This window comes from Dermacentor variabilis, chromosome 1 (genome assembly GCF_050947875.1).
Source record: "Dermacentor variabilis isolate Ectoservices chromosome 1, ASM5094787v1, whole genome shotgun sequence".
In the NCBI taxonomy this organism is placed as follows: domain Eukaryota; kingdom Metazoa; phylum Arthropoda; class Arachnida; order Ixodida; family Ixodidae; genus Dermacentor; species Dermacentor variabilis.
The window spans coordinates 238,501,284-238,524,413 of record NC_134568.1 but is presented as its reverse complement, the minus strand read 5'-3'; the positions used below and the strand labels follow the sequence as shown (position 1 = coordinate 238,524,413).

Here is a 23,130-nt window from a genome sequence, read left to right as displayed (position 1 = left end):
TTTCTTTTCATTACCTTTTCTCCTTCGCCTTTTACATTCCTGCTGCGGCTGGCTTGTGCAAAAGGAGGAGGAAAGGGAAGGGCGCGCACGAGGCTCAAATCGATGCCTCTCCAAACGAGGACCGACAGCAGAGCCGGAAGAATACTTCCTTGTTGCTCGACGAAAGTGAAAATAAATTAGGACAAAGGGAGGCCGTATCTTTCGTCTGTGTGTGAAGTATATTTAATGGGAAGAAAAACGGGAGCCCGCCGTTACTTTTCGCTGTCCCAGTTATCTCGATACTCGCGCTAAAAAGCCGCGTTAGAAGTATTGAAAAGTGACTTCGGGGCTAAATGAAGGCCATCGTGGACGGGTCAAGGTGTTGTACATTTTTTTTTTTCAGTAGGGAGCCTTCGTACGTACGTTTACGCCGCAGGGACGTACGTGGGCGTGCCTATCAAGGCTCCCTATATTCTCAGCATGACGGGGCGCTTCGCGGTGGCCGCTGGACCGCGCGTGGTGCACGATGACGGTGCGAGATAACAAACGCGAGCTCCGCGCGGCTATGCGCACGTCGCCACGCCACGCTAGAGCATTGCTCTTGTTTTGTTATGGCTGGCGTTGAAGAAATTACACAACACGAACCTAGATGCTTAATTCATGAGTCTAACGCATGGTGTATTCTTCATCTCCTGGCTGAGCCTGTGCGGAAAGTGCTATAAATCTCTTTTTCATGAGGGTTTATTATTAGTATTAGTATTATCATCAACAGCAACAGCAGCATCATCATTATGATTATTAGTTATAATGACCGCTCGGCATGTGACAAAGAGGGGAGAGAGAGAAGTCATAAGGGAAAGGCAGGGAGGTTCACCAGGCTGAGCCCGGTAGGCTAACCTGCACTGGGGAAGGAGGAAAGGCGATTGAAAGAGGAGAAGGAAAAAGTAAGTTGGCGCTTTTCACTGTTACACACACAAGCGTGTACCACTGAGTCAGTCACAGGCGGTCATACAGGCTGGTGCGTTTCAAGAAACGCACCAGCGCCTTTGTGGCCTCGCACATAGCAGTTGCGCGAGGCCACAGGCCCAAGATCTTCTCCTCTGTGAAAGGACGGTCGTCTAAGTGCCCTAAAGCTTTGCGAAGGGCACTCCGCTCGTCTTCGTAGGTAGGGCAGCAGTCAAACAGTAGATGTTTGGTCGTTTCTTCGACACCAAATGTGCTGCAATTGCGACTTTCCTCCATTCCAATTAGGAATGAGTAGGCGTTTGTAAAAGAAATTCCTACTCGCAGGCGGCACAGTGACGTTTCTTCCCGTCGGTTAAAAACCAGGTAAATGTTGTAATCTCATATATAGGTTCATGGCATACAGGCGCCGGTTGGTGAACTCCGGTGTATTCCATTTTCTTAGAGTAATAATGAGGGCAAGACCGCTAAAGTTAGAAATGAGTTCGAGTTTACTTAACCACAGGGTGCATGAGAAATGTGCATTTGTGGGTGGGTATAATGAGAAAAAATCTGCATAAAAGCAGCTTGACGGGCCCCATCACGTCTAAAAAAACAAAAACGACAATCACAGGCAGCAGAAAACAACGGTACATAAAAATACATACGCATACGTGGTCTTTCACAAAAAAAGGTTGAATAAAACAGTTACATAACACGAGAGCTAGATGTTTTATAATTATTGAAATAAACACATCATCTTATGTAACACGGTTTTCGGTGAAGTACTTCGATCAGTTCTCAATTGTTAATTTCCACCTATTTAGTACGTTTGGAAGGCCGTAACGAAGAGCTCGAAATCCATAATTAGTTCGAGGACATAGCACATACCAATTCTCTTTATGTCGAGTTGTAAGACAGGCTGTATTAGATTGCAAACCAGCTAAGTTACGTAAGTATACATACTGCCTCTGTGTATTTCAGATATAAAAGCCAACAACAGCTGGTATTCGTAGCAATAACCAGCTTTCATGATTCCGAACTTGAACAATTCAGAGGCGTGCCCATTGTAAGAGACATCTTCAATAGACTGTAATGCATTTTTGCAGGGAGACTAAAGTATTCAAAGATTTTTTAGAGCCTGTTGACCAAACAAGATAACAATAATGTAAATAAGAAGAAAAAAAGGTCATTGTATTCTGTAGGTGAGAAGAAAAAAGGGCATTGTACAGCGCGGCACTAAAGGTGGCGCACTGCATCCGTTCTCGACAATGGTATCGATGTGCTTTCACATTCTCCATGCGCCTCACGGACAGCTTTGTGGCACTTTCATTGCCAGTTATGTTGTAGTGCCCAAGTGTCCATTGAAATACAATGTCGTGGCTTCAGTCCACCGCTTGATGGCAGCGTAATATTGTCTCTGCAACAAATTGTTCATGTGGGCTACGGCGCAGAGCTGATAAGAGTGATTGCAGGGCTGCTTTTGAGTCACTAAATATAGCCTAAACGAGAAGAAAGGGGGTTAACCGAGGGGCCCGATTTTTATTAGACATATCATGAGAAGCCAACAAACACTGACACCTAGGACAACATTGGGGAAATTACTTGTGCTTAATAAATGGAATGAAGAAGCGATAAATTAATGGAAATTAAAGTGGATGAAAAAGCAACCTTGCCGCAGGTGGGAACCGAACCCACAACCTTCGCATTTCGCGTGCGATGCTCTACCAATTGAGCTACCGCGGCGCTGTTTCCCCATCCACTTTCTTGGGTATTCATGTGTACTAGTACACCCTGGGAGTGTTAGCCAGCGCCACCACTCACAGACCTTGGCGGCGGACGTGGAACGTCCTTGTTGCCGCAGGCGTCACGAGAACGTAATCTTTTTGGGTGAAGGCACCTGGTCAATAAACCCACATATGCTACCTGAAGGCATCAATGTTGCCGGATTCGAGACCCTCGTTAAGTAATAAACGAGAAGAAAGGGGGTTAACCGAGGGGTTCGATTTTTATTAGACATATCATGAGAAGCCAACAAACACTGGCACCAAGGACAACATTGGGGAAATTACTTGTGCTTAATAAATGGAATGAAGAAACGATAAATTAATGGAAATTAAAGTGGATGAAAAAACAACTTTGCCGCAGGTGGGAATCGAACCCACAACCTTCGCATTTCGCCTAGTGATTTGGTAACTGTTGCTGCCCATATAGTGCTGCACTACGGAGGGCGGAAAGTTCGAACCCTGTCGATGTTGTGACGTGGCTGACCTTGAACTTCTTGCCGACTACAGCACCAGAGCTGGTTAGAGTCGAAGAGACATCTTTATAAATATTAACTCGATTTGAGTAGTAATCATATAGTAGATGTACAGCGGCTTGATTCATGCACCGATTGGCAAATCGGACTTCATTTCAAATCCTGGAATGGAAAGTCACACTTGTGGCTGCCGGAGACACCACAAAGGACATCTTGCTGCAAGAGTGAAATCGGATGGAGGAGAGAATCGGTAGAAGGCTACAATGCCCCAAAAAGGTGCCTCTGGTCTATTTTGCGAGATAGAAGCAAGGCGCTGAGGCTGTAGTCTGAAAAGGTGTCGAAGATTATTTCTAAGATGTCTGTTACGACATATGTACTGATGAGGTGTTCCCTGGTGTTGGCAATTGTGGTGGCTGTTGAATCGCATCGCGGTAGACCCCGACAGGTTCTAAGCGCTTGAGCTTGCATGCTCTCGAGCACTCTGAGATTTGTCCTCCTGGTGTTCGACAGCACCGGACTGCTGTAACGCAAGAAACCAATGAAGGGCGCTTTGTACATTTGAAGCATAGAACACACAGACGGTCCTCATGTTGTCCCAGCGATAGATTTGAAAAGGTGACTGACCGAGAGGAGTCTCTTCCTTACGTAGGTTAAATGGGGGCTCCAGGAAAGGTCGCGGTCGACAATGATCCCTAAGAATCGATCGGTTCTCTTGTAGATTGGTCAGCGATTGAAACTCGACACTCGGACAACATGGCGGCCGCTACTTTCTTGTGCCACCGGTGGGCGCTGGTAAAACTGAGATGATGCATTTTTTTGTCACATTTAATCGAGAATCCTTTTGCTGCATCGTAACTGCAATCGGCCTCAGCGATCACCCAGCGATCACCGGTGGCGCAAGAAGCGCCGGCCGCCATGCGGTCTGAGTATCGCTGAGCACTGTACAAGATAGGCTTGGTATCCAGCCATCGATTTTCGCGTTAAGGCGACAAATGCGTGCGCATTTTGCTGTTTAGACACCGAGGCCTTGTCTCTCAAGATAAACAGACGTCAGCGTTGCAGCCTGTTGTAATCCTGCGCGATCCTTCGATCGAGTTACTCCTGAAGCCCAGATGCAAATGTGAACTACGTAAATTAGCAGATGACCGACTGTGCCAGGAATTCCGCCAGCCCAATGAAAGCTAGGTTGGACAACTGAGCAGTGGGAGTTTGTGCATTTCCTAAAAGTGTGCGAGCCACAGCCATTAGCGACTTCACCAAATAACCACCTACACATCCTGTTCAGCAACTTGTCGGTAGCAAGAGATACGTTCGACGAAGGCGATGTACGCTGCTCAAGCTCAGCAGGTGGGCGTGCATTTGGCAGTGCAGACCAGGGAACGTCATAAGCACTTTCCTAGGCTTCTTTGACATTCATAACGTCGCGTCCGGTCTCACTCAAGCACTGCTGTTGCAAAATGCGAGAGGATGACGCCGCTGGACTACGTTGGCACTGTGGGGTAGAGAACCACTTAAAAGCTGTAAAGGTTAACTTCACATCACATCATAATTTCATTCACACACTTTAACATTATTTAGAAGCCGGTAAAATATTTGTTGTCAATACTTCCAACAAAATAATCAATAAATAAATTCGTCTTGTCTGTTAAGGTTTCTGCATTTGGGTGAAGAAAAGTAAAAAGAAATATTACCATATCGCGCCTTGCAATGCGTGAAAGAAACCAGGTTGAGGTAATACTGGTCATATATACAGCCGTGTTAGCATGACATGATGCGTATGCAGGCTTCCGTGCGCACTGACTTAGATGGCACGTGTAAAAAGAGCGGAACACGGAACACGAAATCGAGACGACGACAGATACCGCGAGTTTCTGTCTTTGTGCTCCGTGTTTAGGGCTGTGTCCACATAATGTGAGATAAACTAGCCCACCAATCCTTCATACTTAATGCTATACTGGCAGCACTGGACAGGATCACTGTAGTCTGGAAACGACCGCTGAAACTGCAAGACGTGCCGTTTGCGTAAATTAGGAATACTTATCTGCAGTCCTCGCTTTCCTACAAAACCCGTAATTGAGAATTTTTTAATTCAGTTCGAACAACAAAATCGACAGACGGGTTTAAACTCATGAGGCACTCTGCTGCTTTTTGTGCCAACTTTTGAAAAAGTTAAATCGAAAAGAAGGGAGCGAAACCTCTTGATCACTTCTTTTGCTGTGTATGTAACCAAACGGAATGAGGCAGTGACATGTCGCAGTGCGGAAGTGCGAACTAATGACACGTCTGATTAAGTAAAGAAGTAAAAGAAAGAAAAAGTCCGGAGGAGAACCCCTGACGTCTGCGCTCGTGTTTCTAGCCCCTTATTACCATCTTCGCATATGAAGAGATAGAACCCTGAAGAATAATCTACGACTAGCGGCCGCCTTTCCTTATCGCTCTTTCTTTATTTCGTAATTCTATTTGCTTTTATTGTTTTTTTTAGTCCTTCAACATCGAGACGATGCCCGCACGACGAGCTTCGACTTCCAATTTACGTCAGCGAAAGCAAGAATGACGAATATGCTCCTCGAGTATCAGCTTGTATTCAGGGAGAGCTTTTTGGCACGAGTGCGCCCGTCGGGTTGTACAAGCTCGCTTTTCGGTTTCGTGAAATTGCTGCGGCTCGGGGGCATAGTTGTGTTTTGCAACCACCTAGGTCACTAGGCATTAACCATGTCCCGCAGAATAAAAACAAAAAGAAAATGCTGCCGAACCACTCAGCACGAGAGATGTCACAAGAAAATCCGTACAACAAACCCTTTGTGCGGGGTTTGAGCCCTTACCATTGCCCCTCAGTCAAGGGAGAACAACCCGGGCCACAAGCGCCACTGGTGGCGCTGATCTCGCCACCTGGTGTCAATTCAACAGCAAGTCATACCCGTAGTCAAGCAAAATAAATACCTCAGCGTATACATAAACGAACAAAAGGCTTACTCAAGCACCCACCAAATAAATCTAAAAATAAAGGGGAAGCGAAATGCAGAACTAATAAAACATAGAACACTTTAAGGTTAGAATAAATATGAGGTGGTGCATGGAATCTGTAAATGAGTAATGGTGACAGCGCTAACGCTCGCAAATGCCATACTGTGCTTAAAATGGGATATATTTTCGGGGTTGGAAGTTAACCAAAAATCTGTCGGCCGGTTCGCTTTTCCCGTGGAGCCCACGGGAAAACCACACATGTGGCAGTGCAAAATGACGTGAGTTGGGCCTCTTTTGAAGTCTGAGAAGCGCAGAGCAAAATTAGCTATGAAGATAGACTCGGGAACATCGATCAAATTAAATGGGCGACTAAAGTGCACAAGTATATGTACCTGAAAAGCGTGGACACAGAATGGAGGAAGATGTCAAGAAAGTTAGCAGCAAAGTACAGGGTAATTGAGTGTGTAAAAAGACAACCAGGAGAAAGTGAGAGAAGAAATTGAGAGAAGCAGAGACAGTGAATTGGATGCAAAGAATGGAAACCAAAAAGACCATGCAGATTTACGAGAAAGACAAGAAAGAGATTAGAACCGGAAACCTGTATGATAACACAAAGGGCAGAGAAGAGAGAGAAACAAGCTTTAATGATATGCTGGAGATGTTAGCGTGGCTCTTCGCCTGACATGCTACTCGAGGTGCTGGGTGATGATACAAAGGGCAGTGCCTTTCAATTTGAGGCTCAAGCTGGCTGCCTAAATATAAGAACATACCGAAGCAAATATTCGCAACAAGATGAGGCATGTATATCCTGCAGCAAATATGCGGAGACCACTCAGCGCACCCTAATGGAATGCGAAGAGATTCACCCAGTGAGAACCGTAGGCAACGTACACCTTGCAGAAGCACTTACCTTAAAGTGGACGGAAGTATCAACCGGTCAGCAGTTGAGATAAGCAAGAAAGGTTTAGAGTATTGGTAGAGAAAAAACAAGAGATTGATACGACCGGATCCGTTGCAGGCATAGGTAGCGATACAAGGTAGATAGAGAAGTTTTGAGGAAAAGAAAACAGCTTAACAAGACGTGTACAAAATTCTAGAGTGAAAAGCATGCATAGCATACCTGATTAGCTCAAGCAGGCTAGGTGACTATTTGTCACAGCCCTGTTTCAAAGGGCTGTGACAAATACCTTCTTCCGCAAACGGTATAGCCGAAAGTGGACGTGGAGGATCCCGAACGGCGAGACTAGAAATGAAATAGACTTCATACTCTGCGCTAACCCTGGTATCATACAAGATGTGGACGTGCTCAGCAAGGTGCGCTGCAGTGACCATAGGATGGTAAGAACTCGAATTAACCTAGACCTGAGGAGGGAACGGAAGAAACTGGTACATAAGAAGCCGATCAATGAGTTAGCGGTAAGAGGGAAAATAGAGGATTTCCAGGTCAAGCTACAGAACAGGTATTCGGCTTTAACTCAGGAAGTGGACCTTAGTGTTGAAGCAATGAACGACAATCTTGTGGGCATCATTAAGGAGTGTGCAATGGAAGTCGGTGGAAACTCCGTTAGGCAAAATACCAGTAAACTATCGCAGGAGACGAAAGATCTGATCAAGAAACGCCAATGTATGAAAGCCTCTAACCCCACAGCTAGAATAGAACTGGCAGAAATTTCGAAGTTAATCAACAAGCGTAAGACAGCTGACGTAAGGAAGTATAATATGGATAGAATTGAACGTGCTCTCAGGAACGGAGGAATCCTAAAAGCAGTGAAGAAGAGACTAGGAATTCGCAAGAATCAGATGTATGCATTAATAGACAAAGCCGGCAATATCATTACTAATATGGATGAGATATTTCAAGTGACTGAAGAATTCTATAGAGATTTATACAGTACCAGTGGGAGCCACGACAATAATAGAAAAGAAAAGACTCTAGAGGAATTCGAAATCCCACAGATAACGCCGGAAGAAGTAAAGAAAGCCTTGGGAGATATGCAAAGAGGGAAGGCAGCTGGGGAGGATCAGGTAACAGCAGATTTGTTGAAGGATGGTGGGCAGATTGTTCTAGAAAAACTGGCCACCCTGTATACGCAATGCCTCATGACCTCGAGCGTACCGGAATATTGGAAGAACGCTAACATAATCCTAATCCATGAGAAAGGGGACACCAAGGACTTCAAAAATTATAGACCGATCAGCTTACTGTCAGTTGCCTACAAACTATTTACTAAGGTAATCGCAAATAGAATCAGGAACACCTTAGACTTCTGTCAAGCAAGGGACCAGGCAGGATTCCGTAAAGGCTACTCTACAATAGACCATATTCACACTATCAATCAGGTGATAGAGAAGTGTGCGGAATATAACCAACCCTTATATATAGCTTTCATTGATTACGAGAAAGCGTTTGATTCTGTCGAAACCTCAGCAGTCGTGGAGGCATTACGGAATCAGGGTGTAGACGAGCCGTATATAAAAATACTGAAAGATATCTATAGCGGCTCCACAGCCACCATAGTCCTCCATAAGCAAAGCAACAAAATCCCGATAAAGAAAGGCGTCAGGCAGGGAGATACGATCTCTGCAATGCTATTCACAGCATGTTTGCAGGAGGTATTCAGAGACCTGGATTGGGAAGAATTGGGGATAAAAGTTAATAGAGAATACCTTAGTAACTTGCGATTCGCTGATGATATTGCCTTGCTTAGTAACTCAGGGAACCAATTGCAATGCATGCTCACTGACCTGGAGAGGCAAAGCAGAAGAATGGGTCTAAAAATTAATCTGCAGAAAACTAAAGTAATGTTTAACAGTCTCAGAAGAGAACAGCAATTTACAATAGGTAGCGAGGCACTGGAAGTGGTAAGGGAATACATCTACTTAGGGCAGGTAGTAACGGCGGATCCGGATCATGAGACTGAAATAATCAGAAGAATAAGAATGGGCTGGGGTGCGTTTGGCAGGCATTCTCAGATCATGGACAGCAGGTTGCCATTATCCCTCAAGAGAAAAGTGTATAATAGCAGTGTGTTACCAGTACTCACATATGGGACAGAAACCTGGAGGCTTACGAAAAGGGTTCTGCTGAAATTAAGGACGACGCAACGAGCTATGGAAAGAAGAATGATGGGTGTGACGTTAAGGGATAAGAAAAGAGCAGATTGGGTGAGGCAACAAACGCGGGTAAACGACATCTTAGTTGAAATCAAGAAAAAGAAATGGGGGGGGGGGGGAGGCATGGGCAGGACATGTAATGAGGAGGGAAGATAACCGATGGTCATTAAGAGTTACGGACTGGATTCCAAGGGAAGGGAAGCGTAGCAGGGGGCGGCAGAAAGTTAGGTGGGCGGATGAGATTAAGGAGTTTGCAGGGACGACATGGCCACAATTAGTACATGACCGGGGTTGTTGGAAATGTATGGGAGAGGCCTTTGCCCTGCAGTGGGCGTAACCAGGCTGATGATGATGATGATGTTTCAAAGGGGGTGCCAATAACTTGACATCATCATCACCGAGACAATGGGTGATACACAGATGTGAATCTTCGTATCACGCGTGGGCCGATGGCTGACAAGGATACACGATGAGCAGCGGTGTTTGCAAACTGATTTTTTTTCTCGAATCAAACATGAATAGTTGAGAAAAACAACTTTCAAATATCAAATGCTATTTTTTTAATTGCTATACAAAGTGAAATATAAAGCTCCGGCGGAGTCTTTTCAGTTAAAAAAATGTTACAGGAGCACTTAAATCTCCTTACGTGCATCCAATCGGAAAGCATTGAACGTGGGTCAACTCAATTTTCGAATTAAGCAAAGTCAATTTTGAGTGTGGGCCAAGCCAATTTCGGGAGTGAGCCAAGTCGGTTTTGAACGTGGGTCAACTCAATTTTCGAATTGGGCAAAGTAAATTTTTGAGGTGTGGACCACCCAAATTTTGGGGATGGACCAAGTCAATTTTGGGAGTGGACCAGATCGGTTTTGAACGTGCGTCAACTAAATTTTCGAATTGGGCACAGTCATTTTTTTTTTGGGTGTGGGCCATGGTGGCCGTCCGACGCCTTGGCTCTTCACCATGAGTTATCGCAGTGCGAGCCGCGGCAGGTCCAGCGCCAGGAACATGACGTCATCACTTGGCCACGTGGGTTTTGATACCATCGGATGTTAATGCCCGACGCTCACAGGATTTTTCGCTTCATGGACCACATAGTTATTTCGCATTAAAAAGCTTATTTGCATTATCTGATACATACATGTAACGCCCTTACCACTGGACGTCCAGTCAACTGAGAAGCGTGCACATCCTTTCAGTTATCTGCTCCGCCATGACAACGCCATTAATGAAGCCAGGGAACAGCATGTCACCAGATGCACGTAGAGTATTTGTGTTTATTGAAGGAGAGAAGCAAGACACCCCATCATCACTCATTGTTTTAAAGGGAAGCAATCGCACTAAGACTCTGCCTAAATCACAACCACAGAATGGTTGAGCGGCATCCTTACTGAGCGACTCGAAATGGTTGAGCAGAAGCTGCATGCTATGCGTTTGCTTAGGGACTGCCTCTGCGCAACAGCCGCTGCTGTCCCGCAGCAGAATCATTCAGAAGAGTCTGCACTAGCACTGATCTTTCTCCTTCAAAACTGTAATAAGTGTCCTTATCTCTCAATTATTAATGCAGTTTATTGGCGCAAGGCGCAGATGTAGTGAAAGAACGCTAAGGCCATGGTACTGGGTTGTCGATGACACATGAACTGTGAATTTCGTGTGGGAGACGTAACACGGCTACACTATGGAGATAAAAAATATGCCACGAGGCGATCATACACTAGAAGGTGTCAGTATCAGAAGTACTACTTCCTCACAAGGACCCACGCTGTTATCTCTTACATAATTTATATTCGAAACGAAACGAATATTTGACAATTTCGATTTCTGAATTCCGGAATAGAGTAGCAACGTATTCAAGATTTCCAACCCTCGCACACCAGTAATAATGAATCATTATTGATGAAAAAGCAGCAGGTTATCGACGCATTAAATACGCTACTATACCTCTAATTAACATATAAACGTCATCGCAGAAACTTCTGATAAAGGGACCCTAATTAAATTCATGTTAACGTTCATGGTAACAGGATAAAATGAGTTTCAGGATAACAGTCATGTTATCCTCTTTAGTATAATCAACATTTTTTCTGCCGAAGCTATGAAAATAGTTTTTAAATAATCGCGTTTATATAGATTATACCAGAAACCATGTGCGGAGACTTGGCGAGCCAGAAAATACGTCACAACAAAAGGTGCGCGAACTTTCAAGTTCGCGCACCTTTTTTTTTTTTTGTCTTTATCGTTTTATCGTTAGTCTCTCTCTCTCGCTCTGTGGCTGTGTGTTAGCAGAGTTAATTTCACCGGTATACCTTATGAAACATTCAGCCGCTGCTAGTAGAGAAGGTAGCGCTCGGCGTCGCCGCACTTGACGACGCTTGCAGACATAAGACCTTCTTTCTCACTTCTGTTTTTGCGTATTGGTATATTCCTAAGCAACGGCAACCTTACCTTAATCGCGCGACCTATATATCGTTCATCATCATGAAATCGGGAGAGCCACGACGAGTTTTTCAGTCAACAACTTAAATATGCAACGCGATTGGAGCAAGGTTTGGTGTACTACTTCATTTATGAGAGTTCCTTTCGTCGAAGCTGCTCCATTATGTACTGCTTTCACAAACGACGCGCCTCCTATTTCCCCTTTCCCCGCCCTTCCCAGGGCGTTAGAAGTAGTAAGCTGCGCGCATGTAGTGACCGCGTATGCGTAGTCCCTCGAAAAAAGAACCTTTAGGATAACATGTTCATAAGGCTAAATAAAACATGTTCATAGGGCGCTGAAAGCTTCAAGAGACGGGTATTCTGGGAGTTAGCTGGGACACCATATATATGCCGAGCACAGATGCCGAGCACACATGACGATTGGCGACAGAGAAGAATATATATATATATATATATATCTATATATATATATATATATATATATATATATATATATATATATATATATATATATATTATATATATATATATATATATATTGTTTCTTCTCCTCTGTCGCCAATCGGCATGTGTGCTCGCTCGTATCTGAACGCCTTACCCGTCTGCTTCACGACCGCAGCGACGTATCAGATAAATACCACTGGAAGAGCGCCCTAATGTCCACGAGACCGAACAGCCTAGCTCTGTTTTTACTGCTTCCGCAGGCATCGCTGGCCGCAACGAATGCTGCGCAAACAAACGTCAGAAGGAGCGAATATACACACATTCCTTTCGGGGTAGAGAGCACCTCCTTTCTGGACTGTTGCGCAGGGGTACAGCGGCATGTGTGGCCGCTTCTGCAGTACTATTGCGTGGGGGTGGGGATGGGAGACGGGGCCTCTCGCGTAGTTACAACACTCCAGAGAGCATTATGGAAACTCTACAGCACGAGGAACCTCACTGAAACCGCATTCTCACCCTGGCGCACCTTACCCAGGTACAAAAAAAAAAAAGAAAACCCCCCTATAAATATCGAGCGCAGCGTCTTGCGTTCGCTTGTCATTTTGCTGCTTTTGTTCGGTTTCTTTTTCTTTAGTGATCAAGGCACTGCTCGCTCTGTGCGTTGGCACTTAAGACTGACGCTCTCACCGCGCGCAGCCAGACAACTTAGTTCGTATTTTCGAGGTCAGCAAGGTGCAAAGAAGCAATTATGTAGTGCCACACTGACGTGAATCATGTCGTGCGCACCCTGCGTGTCTATATGTACACAGCATGTACCTCAGAATTTAAGCACTGGCGTGCTGCAAGCGAGGCCCGCAGTAACCTTCCGCGTGTTCATACGCACACACTAGCACAAGCCTCTATGAAATAGTATGACTCGTGACGTCCGCTTTTCGAAAAAGTGTCACCCGCGCGGGATGGAGTGGTCGTAGAACCATTAAGAAACAGAGGACAAAGCGAATAAAAAAAGGAAAGTGAAGTCGTCAAGTTATTCACGAAAAGAAGGTAGAAGTAGAAGTTTGTTATAAGCATAAAGCACTTAGCTTGTATAGCACCCGATGTCAGGCGCTGTATTACATTCATAATACCCCTATGAAAATGGCCATTGCCTTTATGTTTCCTTTATGTTTCCTTCTTGTGCCCCTATGTGACCTTTATGATTCCTTGTCCTTTGTGTGACCTCCGGGACGCCAAATTTGTGTGTACTACGTGTTTACTCATCCTAACGTATACCTCGAGGAAGTAATCTTTATTATGCCTATAAGATGCGTCCTTTATGTTTACGGCAGGATGTTGACTGGATGTACACTATGTGTTACCTGAGTGTACGCTTGAGTGCACATGTAGGTGACATAAAGTGCAGATAACAACCGTCTGTACATATAATACAGCCAGATCTATCTGTACTGTGTGACAGCCATTGACACACTCAGCAGACTCATTGTAAGTACTAAATCTTGACTTATCCTCTCATTTGCCCCAAGAAAACAACCCTTATTATTATTCTTGTAGGATGTGCCCTTTGTGTTTACGGCGGGATGTTACCTAGGTGTGTACATCAGTGCACACGTAGGTAACATAGAGCATTAATCTATATATGGTGCACTCTATGTTACCTACATGTGCACTTGAGTGCACACGTAGGTAACAGAATGTGCGCAGTAAGCATCTTTTGCAAATAGTACAGTTATATCTATCTGGGGGTACCGGGTGTCAGTCACTGACATCTTCAGGGAAGAGGCAGTGCTTGCCCCCCTCACACTAGACATGCCGACCGGCACTAATTGTGGCTATATTGTGCAGAAAATTGAGCTGATACTCATAGCGGGCGTCTTTCAAGTTTGTGAAATAATCTACTTAATTTATATATATATATATATATATATATATATATATACTATGTTACCTGTGTTACCAGCAGGGGGTTACCTGGCTGTATACTCCCTCGAGGGAGTATATACAGGTAACATAGAGTGCGCCCAGTGATTATCTTTTCACACATGCTACAAATAGATCATCTACCTGAAAGATTTATTAATTGCTGGCGTATCCAAGTAAAAAAAAATGGGGGGGGGGCGCCTGCCTCTCCCTCCCTATCTATCTTGGCCGCATTGATCAGCACGCGCTATCAACAGTATACATACGGACGTACATACAGGGTACAAACTAATGTCGTAGTAGGCGTGCGCGCAGTGTACAAGCCTTTTGTTCTTCCCGTTTATTAAATGAAAATAAATGGGAAGATAAGCAACATCCGGCTATTCTAAGACACGCTTAAGAAACTTAGTCTCACCCTTGCGCCTATAGCTCGCGCACACGTACTAAACACACAAGCACATCAACGTGCTAAGTCCACAAGAAAACTTGAATGCAGACAAAGCAGAAAATAAAGCGAACCAGAAACGCTTCCTATACGCCCATGCGTTAAGTAATAGAAGGCCACGCCATTGTGCGATTACAAACGTACATACGTACATGTCATATTGTTGAAGTAATTCTGGAGAATAATGAAACACCTAACATGTGTAGAGTTCGCCACAACGTTTACAAATGAAATAATGTTAATTAGATTGTTATCCACAAGTTAAGCTTGTCGGGGAGTCAAAGCACATCTTTGTTTAGGGGGTTATAATCATGGAGGTATTCAGAGACCTGGATTGGGAAGAATTGGGGATAAGAGTTAATGGAGGATACCTTAGTAACTTGCGATTCGCTGATGATATTGCTTTGCAGGGGACCAATTTCAATGTATGCTCACTGACCTGGACAGGCAAAGCAGAAGGGTGGGTCTAAAAATTAATCTGCAGAAAACTGAAGTAATGTTTAACAGTCTCGGAAGGGAACAACAGTTTACGATAGGTAGCGAGGCACTGGAAGTGGTAAGGGAATAAACCTACTTAGGGCAGATAGTGACCGTGGATACGGGGATCATGAGATCGAAATAATCAGAAGAATAAGAATGGGCTGGGGTGCGTTTTGCAGGCATTCTGAGATCATGAACAGCAGGTTGCCATTATCCCTAAAGGGAAAATTGTATAACAGCTGTGTCTGTCTTACCAGTACTCACCTACGGGGCAGAAACCTGGAGGCTTACGAAAATGGTTCTACTTAAATTGAGAACGACGCAACGAGCTATGGAAAGAAGAATGATGGGTGTGACGTTAAGGGTATAGGAGGAGAGCAGATTGGGTGAAGGAACAAACGCGAGTTAATGACATCTTAGTTGAAATCAAGAAAAATAAGTGGGCATGGGCAGGGCATGTAATGAGGAGGGAAGATAACCGATGGTAATTAAGGGTTACGTACTGGATTCTAAGAGAAGGGAAGCGTAGCAGGAGGCGGCAGAAAGTTAGGTGGGCGGATGAGATTAAGAAGTTTGCAGGGACAACATGGCCACAATTAGCACATGACCGGGGTAGTTGGAGAAGTTGGAGAACCGGGGTAGTTGGAGTTGGAGATGGGAGAAGCCTTTGGCCTGCAGTGGGCGTAGCCAGGCTGATGATGATGATGATGATGAATCATGGGCCAAGCACATTGATTGCAGAAAAAGCACGTCAGTCCAAGTGGCTCAACTTTTCACCTAAACCTACCGCTGCTGATCATATCGCGGACATTTCATAATATAGCGCTCAGAAGCCTTTGGGGCCTAACATTAGCGACAGTGAAAGGTTTGCCTATTTCGCGCGTGGTATAAAAAGTAAGATACTTAGAAAGTTTCTTAAGACGTGCGGTTAGGCGAACAAACTAACATGCGGTTTCTGTATCGAGTATAGGCCCTAAATTCTGCGGCTTTATGTAATCAAGAAAATTGGCCGTACACATTGGTCACCGTTCTGCACAATTTACGACTGGACAAGGCCTACAAGCCTTGCATTTTGCTCAAGCCCTGCAAATACGACATACACCGGTGTCCTGCTGATATTGCACACCAGTGTCCCTTGACTGTCTGTTTTTATTATGAGCCGTCCATAATGACGAAACTTACTCAAGGAAATATTGCATTTACGGGCTCTTTCCACGAGTTCCAGTGTGCGAAGGAGCTGAGATTTCGCAAGATACGGGGTAGCTCGAAATGCGACCTCATTGTAGCCATTATCTTCGAGTATTTCGGTGCAGTTCAAGAGGACTGCAATCCAATACAGATAGTGCATAGGGATTATAGCTCAACTGTTTCTCTGGAAGCGAGGTTACTCTTCGCGGTGGCTCAGTGGCTATGGCGTTCTGCTGCTAAGCCACAAGGTCGCAGGTTCGATTTCCGGCTGCGGAGGCCACATTTCTGATGAGTGCGGCATGCAAAAGATGCTTGTGTACTGGGTTGCGTGGACGCTAAAAAAAAGAAAAACCAGGTGGTCAAAATAAATCCGGAGCCCTGCAACAGGGCGCCCCTCATAGCCCACTGTGCTGTGTCGGGTCGTTTAGCCCCACGACTTGTACTTGAAGCAACCTAACTAATAAATAATTGTTGTTTCTTAGTTTGCGGCCCTAAGTTCCACTAAGTTTCATTCGTATTTTCATTGTGTTTATTAAGTGCGACAAAATGGCAAGTTTGAATACTCAAGAGCCTTTCAGTCCGGAATGGTTGCGAAAAGCGAAACACTAAATAAATAATTGGGAGTTATTGAAGCATCCTTACGTGATTTCAATGCGAAAGCAAAATGGCTTCTCTAATTAATTGGTTTCGTTCATGATACGTGGCGTCATACATTATCACGTGTCCTTCACAACTCTATATACCTTAATCCATCTTAATCCACTTTAATCCAGCTTAATCCACCTTGCTCTAATTTGTGCCAACCTTAATCCATTTTAATCCATCTTAAGCGAATGTAATCCACCTTAACCAACTTCAATTCACCGTCATTGACTTCACCTTAATCCACTTTACTCCACCTGAAGTCACCTTACTCTTCAAGATTCTTCGAACTTAAATTCTGCATTGCTGCTGACGTCATACAAGATGCTGATGACATCATTGAGGATGATGGTTTTTCTGGTACAACTAGTTGTGGACAACGTACGGCTTTTCTGCCTCATGGAACATATAATGTTTTCGCGTTAAATTAATAGAGAATGACTTCTACCTGCCTGCACAGGCAAGCGCTACACTGAAGACTCGAGTTATGAAGAACGCACCTAGCGCTTTAGCGGCTTGTAAAGCATCATCCAGCCGCATTCACAAAGCTTCTCGTTCGTAAATCCTTTTGCACTAGCGTAGCTAGGGAGTACCACACCGGTCACGTGCCCACTCCCTCCCCCTCCCCGAGAGAGAGAAAGCAAGGAGAGGAAAGGCGGGGAAGTCAAACAGACGAGCATCCAGTTTGCTACCCTACACTCGGTGTACAAACTCCCCCCCCCCCCCCCGCTTGGAAATTTCTGTGTTAGTATGCGACCTTCCGAATCACCCCCCCCCCTTTACTCCCCCGCCCCGTCCCCGGGCAAAAGGGTGCATCCCCCCTTTAAAAAAAATAGACATCTCTGGCTGTGCAACTGGCTCTTTTTCATTGTACGGCAACTTTCGCAATAACATATCCAGCACAAGGATTGGCTGGAATTTTCTTTTACGAATAGTTCTAGCGTAAGAGATGTTTGTGAATACGGGCACAGATGAACATCTGGACATCTGTGCTTCTCTCATTCTGCAGTTCACATGCTTGACCTGACAGGGAAAATGCATCAAGCCCCAATTTCTTGAAAGTTTCTTTGTCTATAAAAGACTGGTTTCTTTTGAATCCGCTTGATAAAGTAGCAAGGGCCGAATTCACAAAGGTTGTCATTCGTAAGTACTCTTTGCCATTGGCGGGCCGCCTTCGCTTATGATTGCCTGAAAATGCTCTTACGAACAACTCTAGTGCAAGTGTTTATTTTATTTTATTTTATTTTTCTAAATACGAACTCGGAAGTTTATTAGAGGCTTTTTATTCGGAGTTCTTGTTGCGATGAGTTCTTTGCAGCCACTCTGCGCGGTATGTCGCGCCTAATTAAAACCCGTGTGCTTGGTAGAACATGAAACCTAAAACGAGATGCCAACGCTGAGGAAGTAACCGGTCTGCCATCCAACCTGGTTAAAAACTACAAGAAAGTGCGCAAAGCGTCTGCACAAGTGAGGTATAGTTCCACCTGACGCTGTCTATGAGCATTGTGTGTCCTGTTCATTATCCGGCCAGTTTCCATGTTAAGAAAGCGTAAATGCATTCGCCAACCTTCGCTCGCCACGTATGCCTTCCATAATTACGTTAGTTCGCATAAACGTAACTATATTATCAACGGGGCAAGCTATTCATGCGTTTTCGACAGTAGCATGACATCGGTTCACAATCAGTATCCATTGTGAAAGTGACACATAGAAGGTGCCCGCTGGCAGTGAAAAGCGCTGAAGCTCGCTTGGGTGGGTTGTACACACGCTGTCTGGGTCAACCATTAGCGAAACAAAAGCTGAGCACGCGGTCGGTTAGATCAACACCGCAGTGCACGAGTTAAATTACCTTCCTTGGTAGCCGTTCGGTTACTCCAGCAGACCACAGTGTACGCGTTCTCATATCGCGTGTCCTGCTCAAGTCCACTTGTGCCTCGTAATTTCGCTCACAGTAGCAAGTAGCGCTTGCTCTCTAATCAATGCGGCTGGTTGGTTTCGAGCGGCCTTTAATACATGTGCAGTCTTAAGGAGCCATAATTATTCGACCCCTTTACCGCAGCCGTGATAGCGTGGCAAGGAACCAAGCAGCTCGTCAGCGGCCTCTGAAAAAAAAAAAAAAAAAAAAAGGCGGAGGAGCGGGTGAACGCAGACGCACTCGGTAGCCTCTCCACCCCGTTTCTCATTTTCGAAATGGTTGCTCATGCCAGTAATCTGGTTCGACAGTATACGGGTGAAGTGCTTTAAAGATATGAACAGGTCGATGCCATTAGAGAATCACCACTGACTAACCCGTTCGCTGGCTTCCACTGTAGGGAAAAGAAAAAGAATAAAAAGAAAAAAGATGACAAAGAGCGAGGGGCCACAATTGCAGTCGAGTCAAACAACGTATAAAGCGGCGAGGCATATAGTGCACACCAAGAAAGTATACCCACAGTGTCTATGTGTGCGCGTATGTAGTGCCACAGAAGACTTAGTTTCGGTCCGTGGGTATTGCCATCTGGCCTGTTAGCAAGCGACCATTTCAAAAACTTCACGCGCATGGTGGTATGCAGCTACGTACAGGCAATGCCAAGTAAACTTATGCAACTGCTGCCGAATTCACAGTTTCTCTTTCGTAAGTGTTCCTTTCGGTTGGCCGGCCGCCTTCGCTAATAATATGTATAGCATCCGAATTGGTTAAAATGTTCTATTCCGAACAATTTGCGCGTGAGAAGCTTTTCTGAATATCGGCGGTGGTCTTTCTTTCTTTCTTTCTTTCGTCATACCCCATCGGCTATTATTAGTACAATTAGAGAGCTGTCGTTAACTGCTCAAGAGTTGGCGGATTTCTCCGTGCTGTAATGGTCCATAAAGACACAAAGGAGAAGTGTCCGAGCGTAGCTGTCCACGCGATGCAGGATGTGCGACTATGCCGCAGGGCGCTGCTCACGTACGACGGCGGGGAGATCCGGGCCACGTCCAGGGGCGAGGACTTCGAGACACTCAAGAAGAACCTCGCTGGTGAGTCGCTTTTTGTTTTTATCCACAAAGCACCATACAATCTACTTTTCACATCTGTCGATGTTTTTTTTTTTAATTATAAGATGCCTCTAGACGACGCTAACCAGGTTCGAGTTGTGCACATGTATTTTCATTGTCATAGGCACGTGAGCGCAAAAAAAAAGAGAGGGAATTACCTGGAAATTCCTTAGCGAAGGAGTAACAGTATATGTTATGAAGACGAGCTAGGAATGGTCTATAAGTACGAAATAAACATGCTATAGAAAGGAATCCGTTCGCACATTCTTAGTCTGCATCTATGACTTAAACGGCCAAGGGTATGAGGATAACGCTCGCTTCTGCTATACTAGTGGACGACTTTTCTGGGCAGTGAAGTGAGAGATACGGGGGCGGAGCTATACCGCACATGTATTCGTACGCAAAGATGTCAAGGCGAATTTCACAACGGTTTTCGTTTTTCCAAGCTTACGTAGCTCCTTTCTTTTTTTCTTTTCTCTTATATATATATATAGGCGACGCTCGTGCGTTGCCGGTGTGTTCTTCTGGTTTCTGTGTAAACGTCGCACACAATTTGTTTCGTCTGATTCGACAGTCATTTGTTGCAGAAATAGGTCGTCATGTCTCCTAGGATAGTGGACAGGCGGCAGGCGGGCCAGCAGGTGATAACGCAGTACCAGAAGACGCGAACGCTATTTTGATATTGAGGAATGCGCGAAACGGTGCGACGGTGTGACATATGCAAAAAGCCGAAAGGGTGGACAAAAAAAATTAAAAAGAAAACACCAACAGCACGACTAGTTACTGTATACTTCACGTTTAAATTTACGGGCAGCAGAAAATAAAATATACACGCTGTTTACTTTGCACGTTAGAAAATGTGAACGAAAGTGCGAGACTACTTCCAGCAGCGGTAACACAAACGCTTCAGTTTTATAGCTTTGGCTTCCGATATATTCAAGAAAAATTATCCGCGAGTTTAGGCGCGAGGACACCAGTGACGCCATCTTCACGGACCGTCCCGATCACGTGGTGCGATGAATGGCACGGCGTGCACCTCACAGTTGAATTGCCGGCGTTAAAATGAAGCGCCGTGCGGGCGCCCTCCTGGACACTTTCGCGAGTGCCTTCAAAAACAAAGGAACTTGGTATATGCCAAATGACTGGTCCTAGGCAAACTGCAAAAGCAGAACGCTTTACACACGCCGTATTTTTTTGCAAAATATAATGCGCGACCTCTCTATGCGGTCGTCGCAATGAACTGCATCGAACTGGCTTTTGGCGTGAAGGAAGCCATCAAATATATTCGTGTTGCACGCTATCTTTAAAAGGTTAGGCAATGTTGTCTCAATGCAATGTGCGCACGGATTCTCAACGAAAGGTTGCACGTGCGCGTGTACTATGTTATTGCGCGATATTTTCATTTCGTTGCGAGCGGTGCCGTCATTGTCTTCCTTTCTTTCTCTCTCTCTCTCTCTGTTTTTTTTTCTTCATTTTTTTTTAGTTGAACGGATTTCTTCAAGACCGCATGAGAAATATAACGCAATTCGGTCTGTTCAGATGGATTCTACAGCAGCCCGTGGCGCTAACATATGGGCAACTTTTGTTTCTTTTGTTAAAGGAAAACTATAAAGATTTACACCAAATCAGTTTTGACTTTCAAAACTTTGTAGTTTTTCGAAAAACGGTGATGTATAATCCGATAACTTATTGGCCAGAAAGCATTGTTTTTTTTTTTTTTCGAACTGACCTTTAAAGAATACCGTGCACCTATCCGACTCTTCACGTAGATTTCCAGAAGCGGAAATTACATGAACGATAAATTACAGCGTACAGCACAATGCGTTGGCGGGCTAGTTGGTGTTCTTGTGGCCGTTCGAAGTTGCACAGCGACAGGGGCGTATTTGCCCCCTGAGAAAATTATTAAAAGATCTCGGATTACCCAAATCTTGTATAGTTCAGTATATTTAAAATAGCTGCCCAATATCAGTTGCAAGTGTTTTTCAGCGGACATGCGCAGTGCACTTGACAGATTCTGAACCGATTGAACTCTAGATATTGAATTGATGTCACATATATATCGCACCACACGTGTAATCCGAAGACGGGGGTTCGTATCCCACCTGCGGCCAGTTGTTTTTTTCTTCACCTACTTTCATTTCCATTAATTTATTATTTCTTTCATACAATTAGCAAGTACAAGAAATTTTTCCTATGTTGCCTTTGGTGTCTTCGTTTGTTGTCTCCTTATGATATGATTAATAAAAATCGAGCCCCTCGGTTCTCCTTCTTCTCATTCATTACATTACGAGGGTCTCGAATCCGGCAACATTGATGCCTTCAGGTAGCATGTGGGGGTTTATTGACCAGTTGCCTTCACCCAAAGAGATCACGTACTCGTGACGCTTGCGGAAGAAAGGATGTTCCATATCCGCCGCCAAGGTTTGTAAGTGGTGGAGCTGGCTAACATTCCCAGCGTTAGTTCTAGTAGTAAAACATAAATACCCAAGAAAGTGGATGGGAAAACGGCGCCACAGTAGCTCAATTGGTAAGAGCATCGCACGCCTAATGCAAAGACGTGGGTTTGTATCCCACTTGCAGCCATTTGTTTCTTCATCCACTTTCACTTCCATTAATTTATCATTTCTTTAATTCAGTTAGTACGTACAAGCAATTTCACCTTTATTGCCATTGGTGTCGTTGTTGGCTTTTTATGATATATATGCAATGTACACAAGAGCAGATACATCGCATGTGCACAAGCGCCAGCGCGCGCAGTGGGAAGTTCCGTTGTTTAGGAACTTCCAGCTGGCACAGGTGGGATATTAAACGAACTAAAGTTTTGAAAGTCAGTGCTGCCGTAAAATACGCAAACTATGGTATATGCAAGCGCTTGAGATAATAAAGATTTTGGTTATAATTTCGGGCTTGGACAAGCGGCTGTGACAGTGATGTCACGTACCGCACAAGAGTGACAGACTGTAACCAACGATGTGTGTGCCGTGTTATGTGCCCTCTATCTCTTCTCCCCATCTTTCATCTCCCCCCATCCCGCTCCCATGTGTAGGGTAGCAAACCGGTTAGGCAAAACTGGTTAACCTCCCTGCCTTCCTTCTCCACTTTTTCCTTCCTTCCTTCCTTGGTTATAATTTCAACATATCAGAAAACATGTTTCTCTTTCTCAGAAACTCATAGACTGAACCTCTTAGGATTCTGACTAACAGTGTGTGGGCCGTAAAAAGATCCAGGTGTGACGTCCTTGAGAAAAGCCTAAAATATTAAGTAACCTTAAAGAGACAGCCCGCGTGGAAAGCAGAGACACAGCCAT

General features: G+C 44.7%; 1 protein-coding gene across 1 annotated transcript in view; it reads left to right on the top strand.

Annotated features, from left to right (window-relative positions):
* Positions 1-23,130, top strand: part of LOC142573141 (coactosin-like protein) — a 58,416-nt gene that overhangs the window by 13,582 nt on the left and 21,704 nt on the right. The window contains exon 2 of the mRNA XM_075682681.1: positions 19,723-19,805. Within this exon, the coding sequence (XP_075538796.1) occupies positions 19,723-19,805 (83 nt within the window). The remainder of the gene's footprint in view (positions 1-19,722; positions 19,806-23,130) is intronic.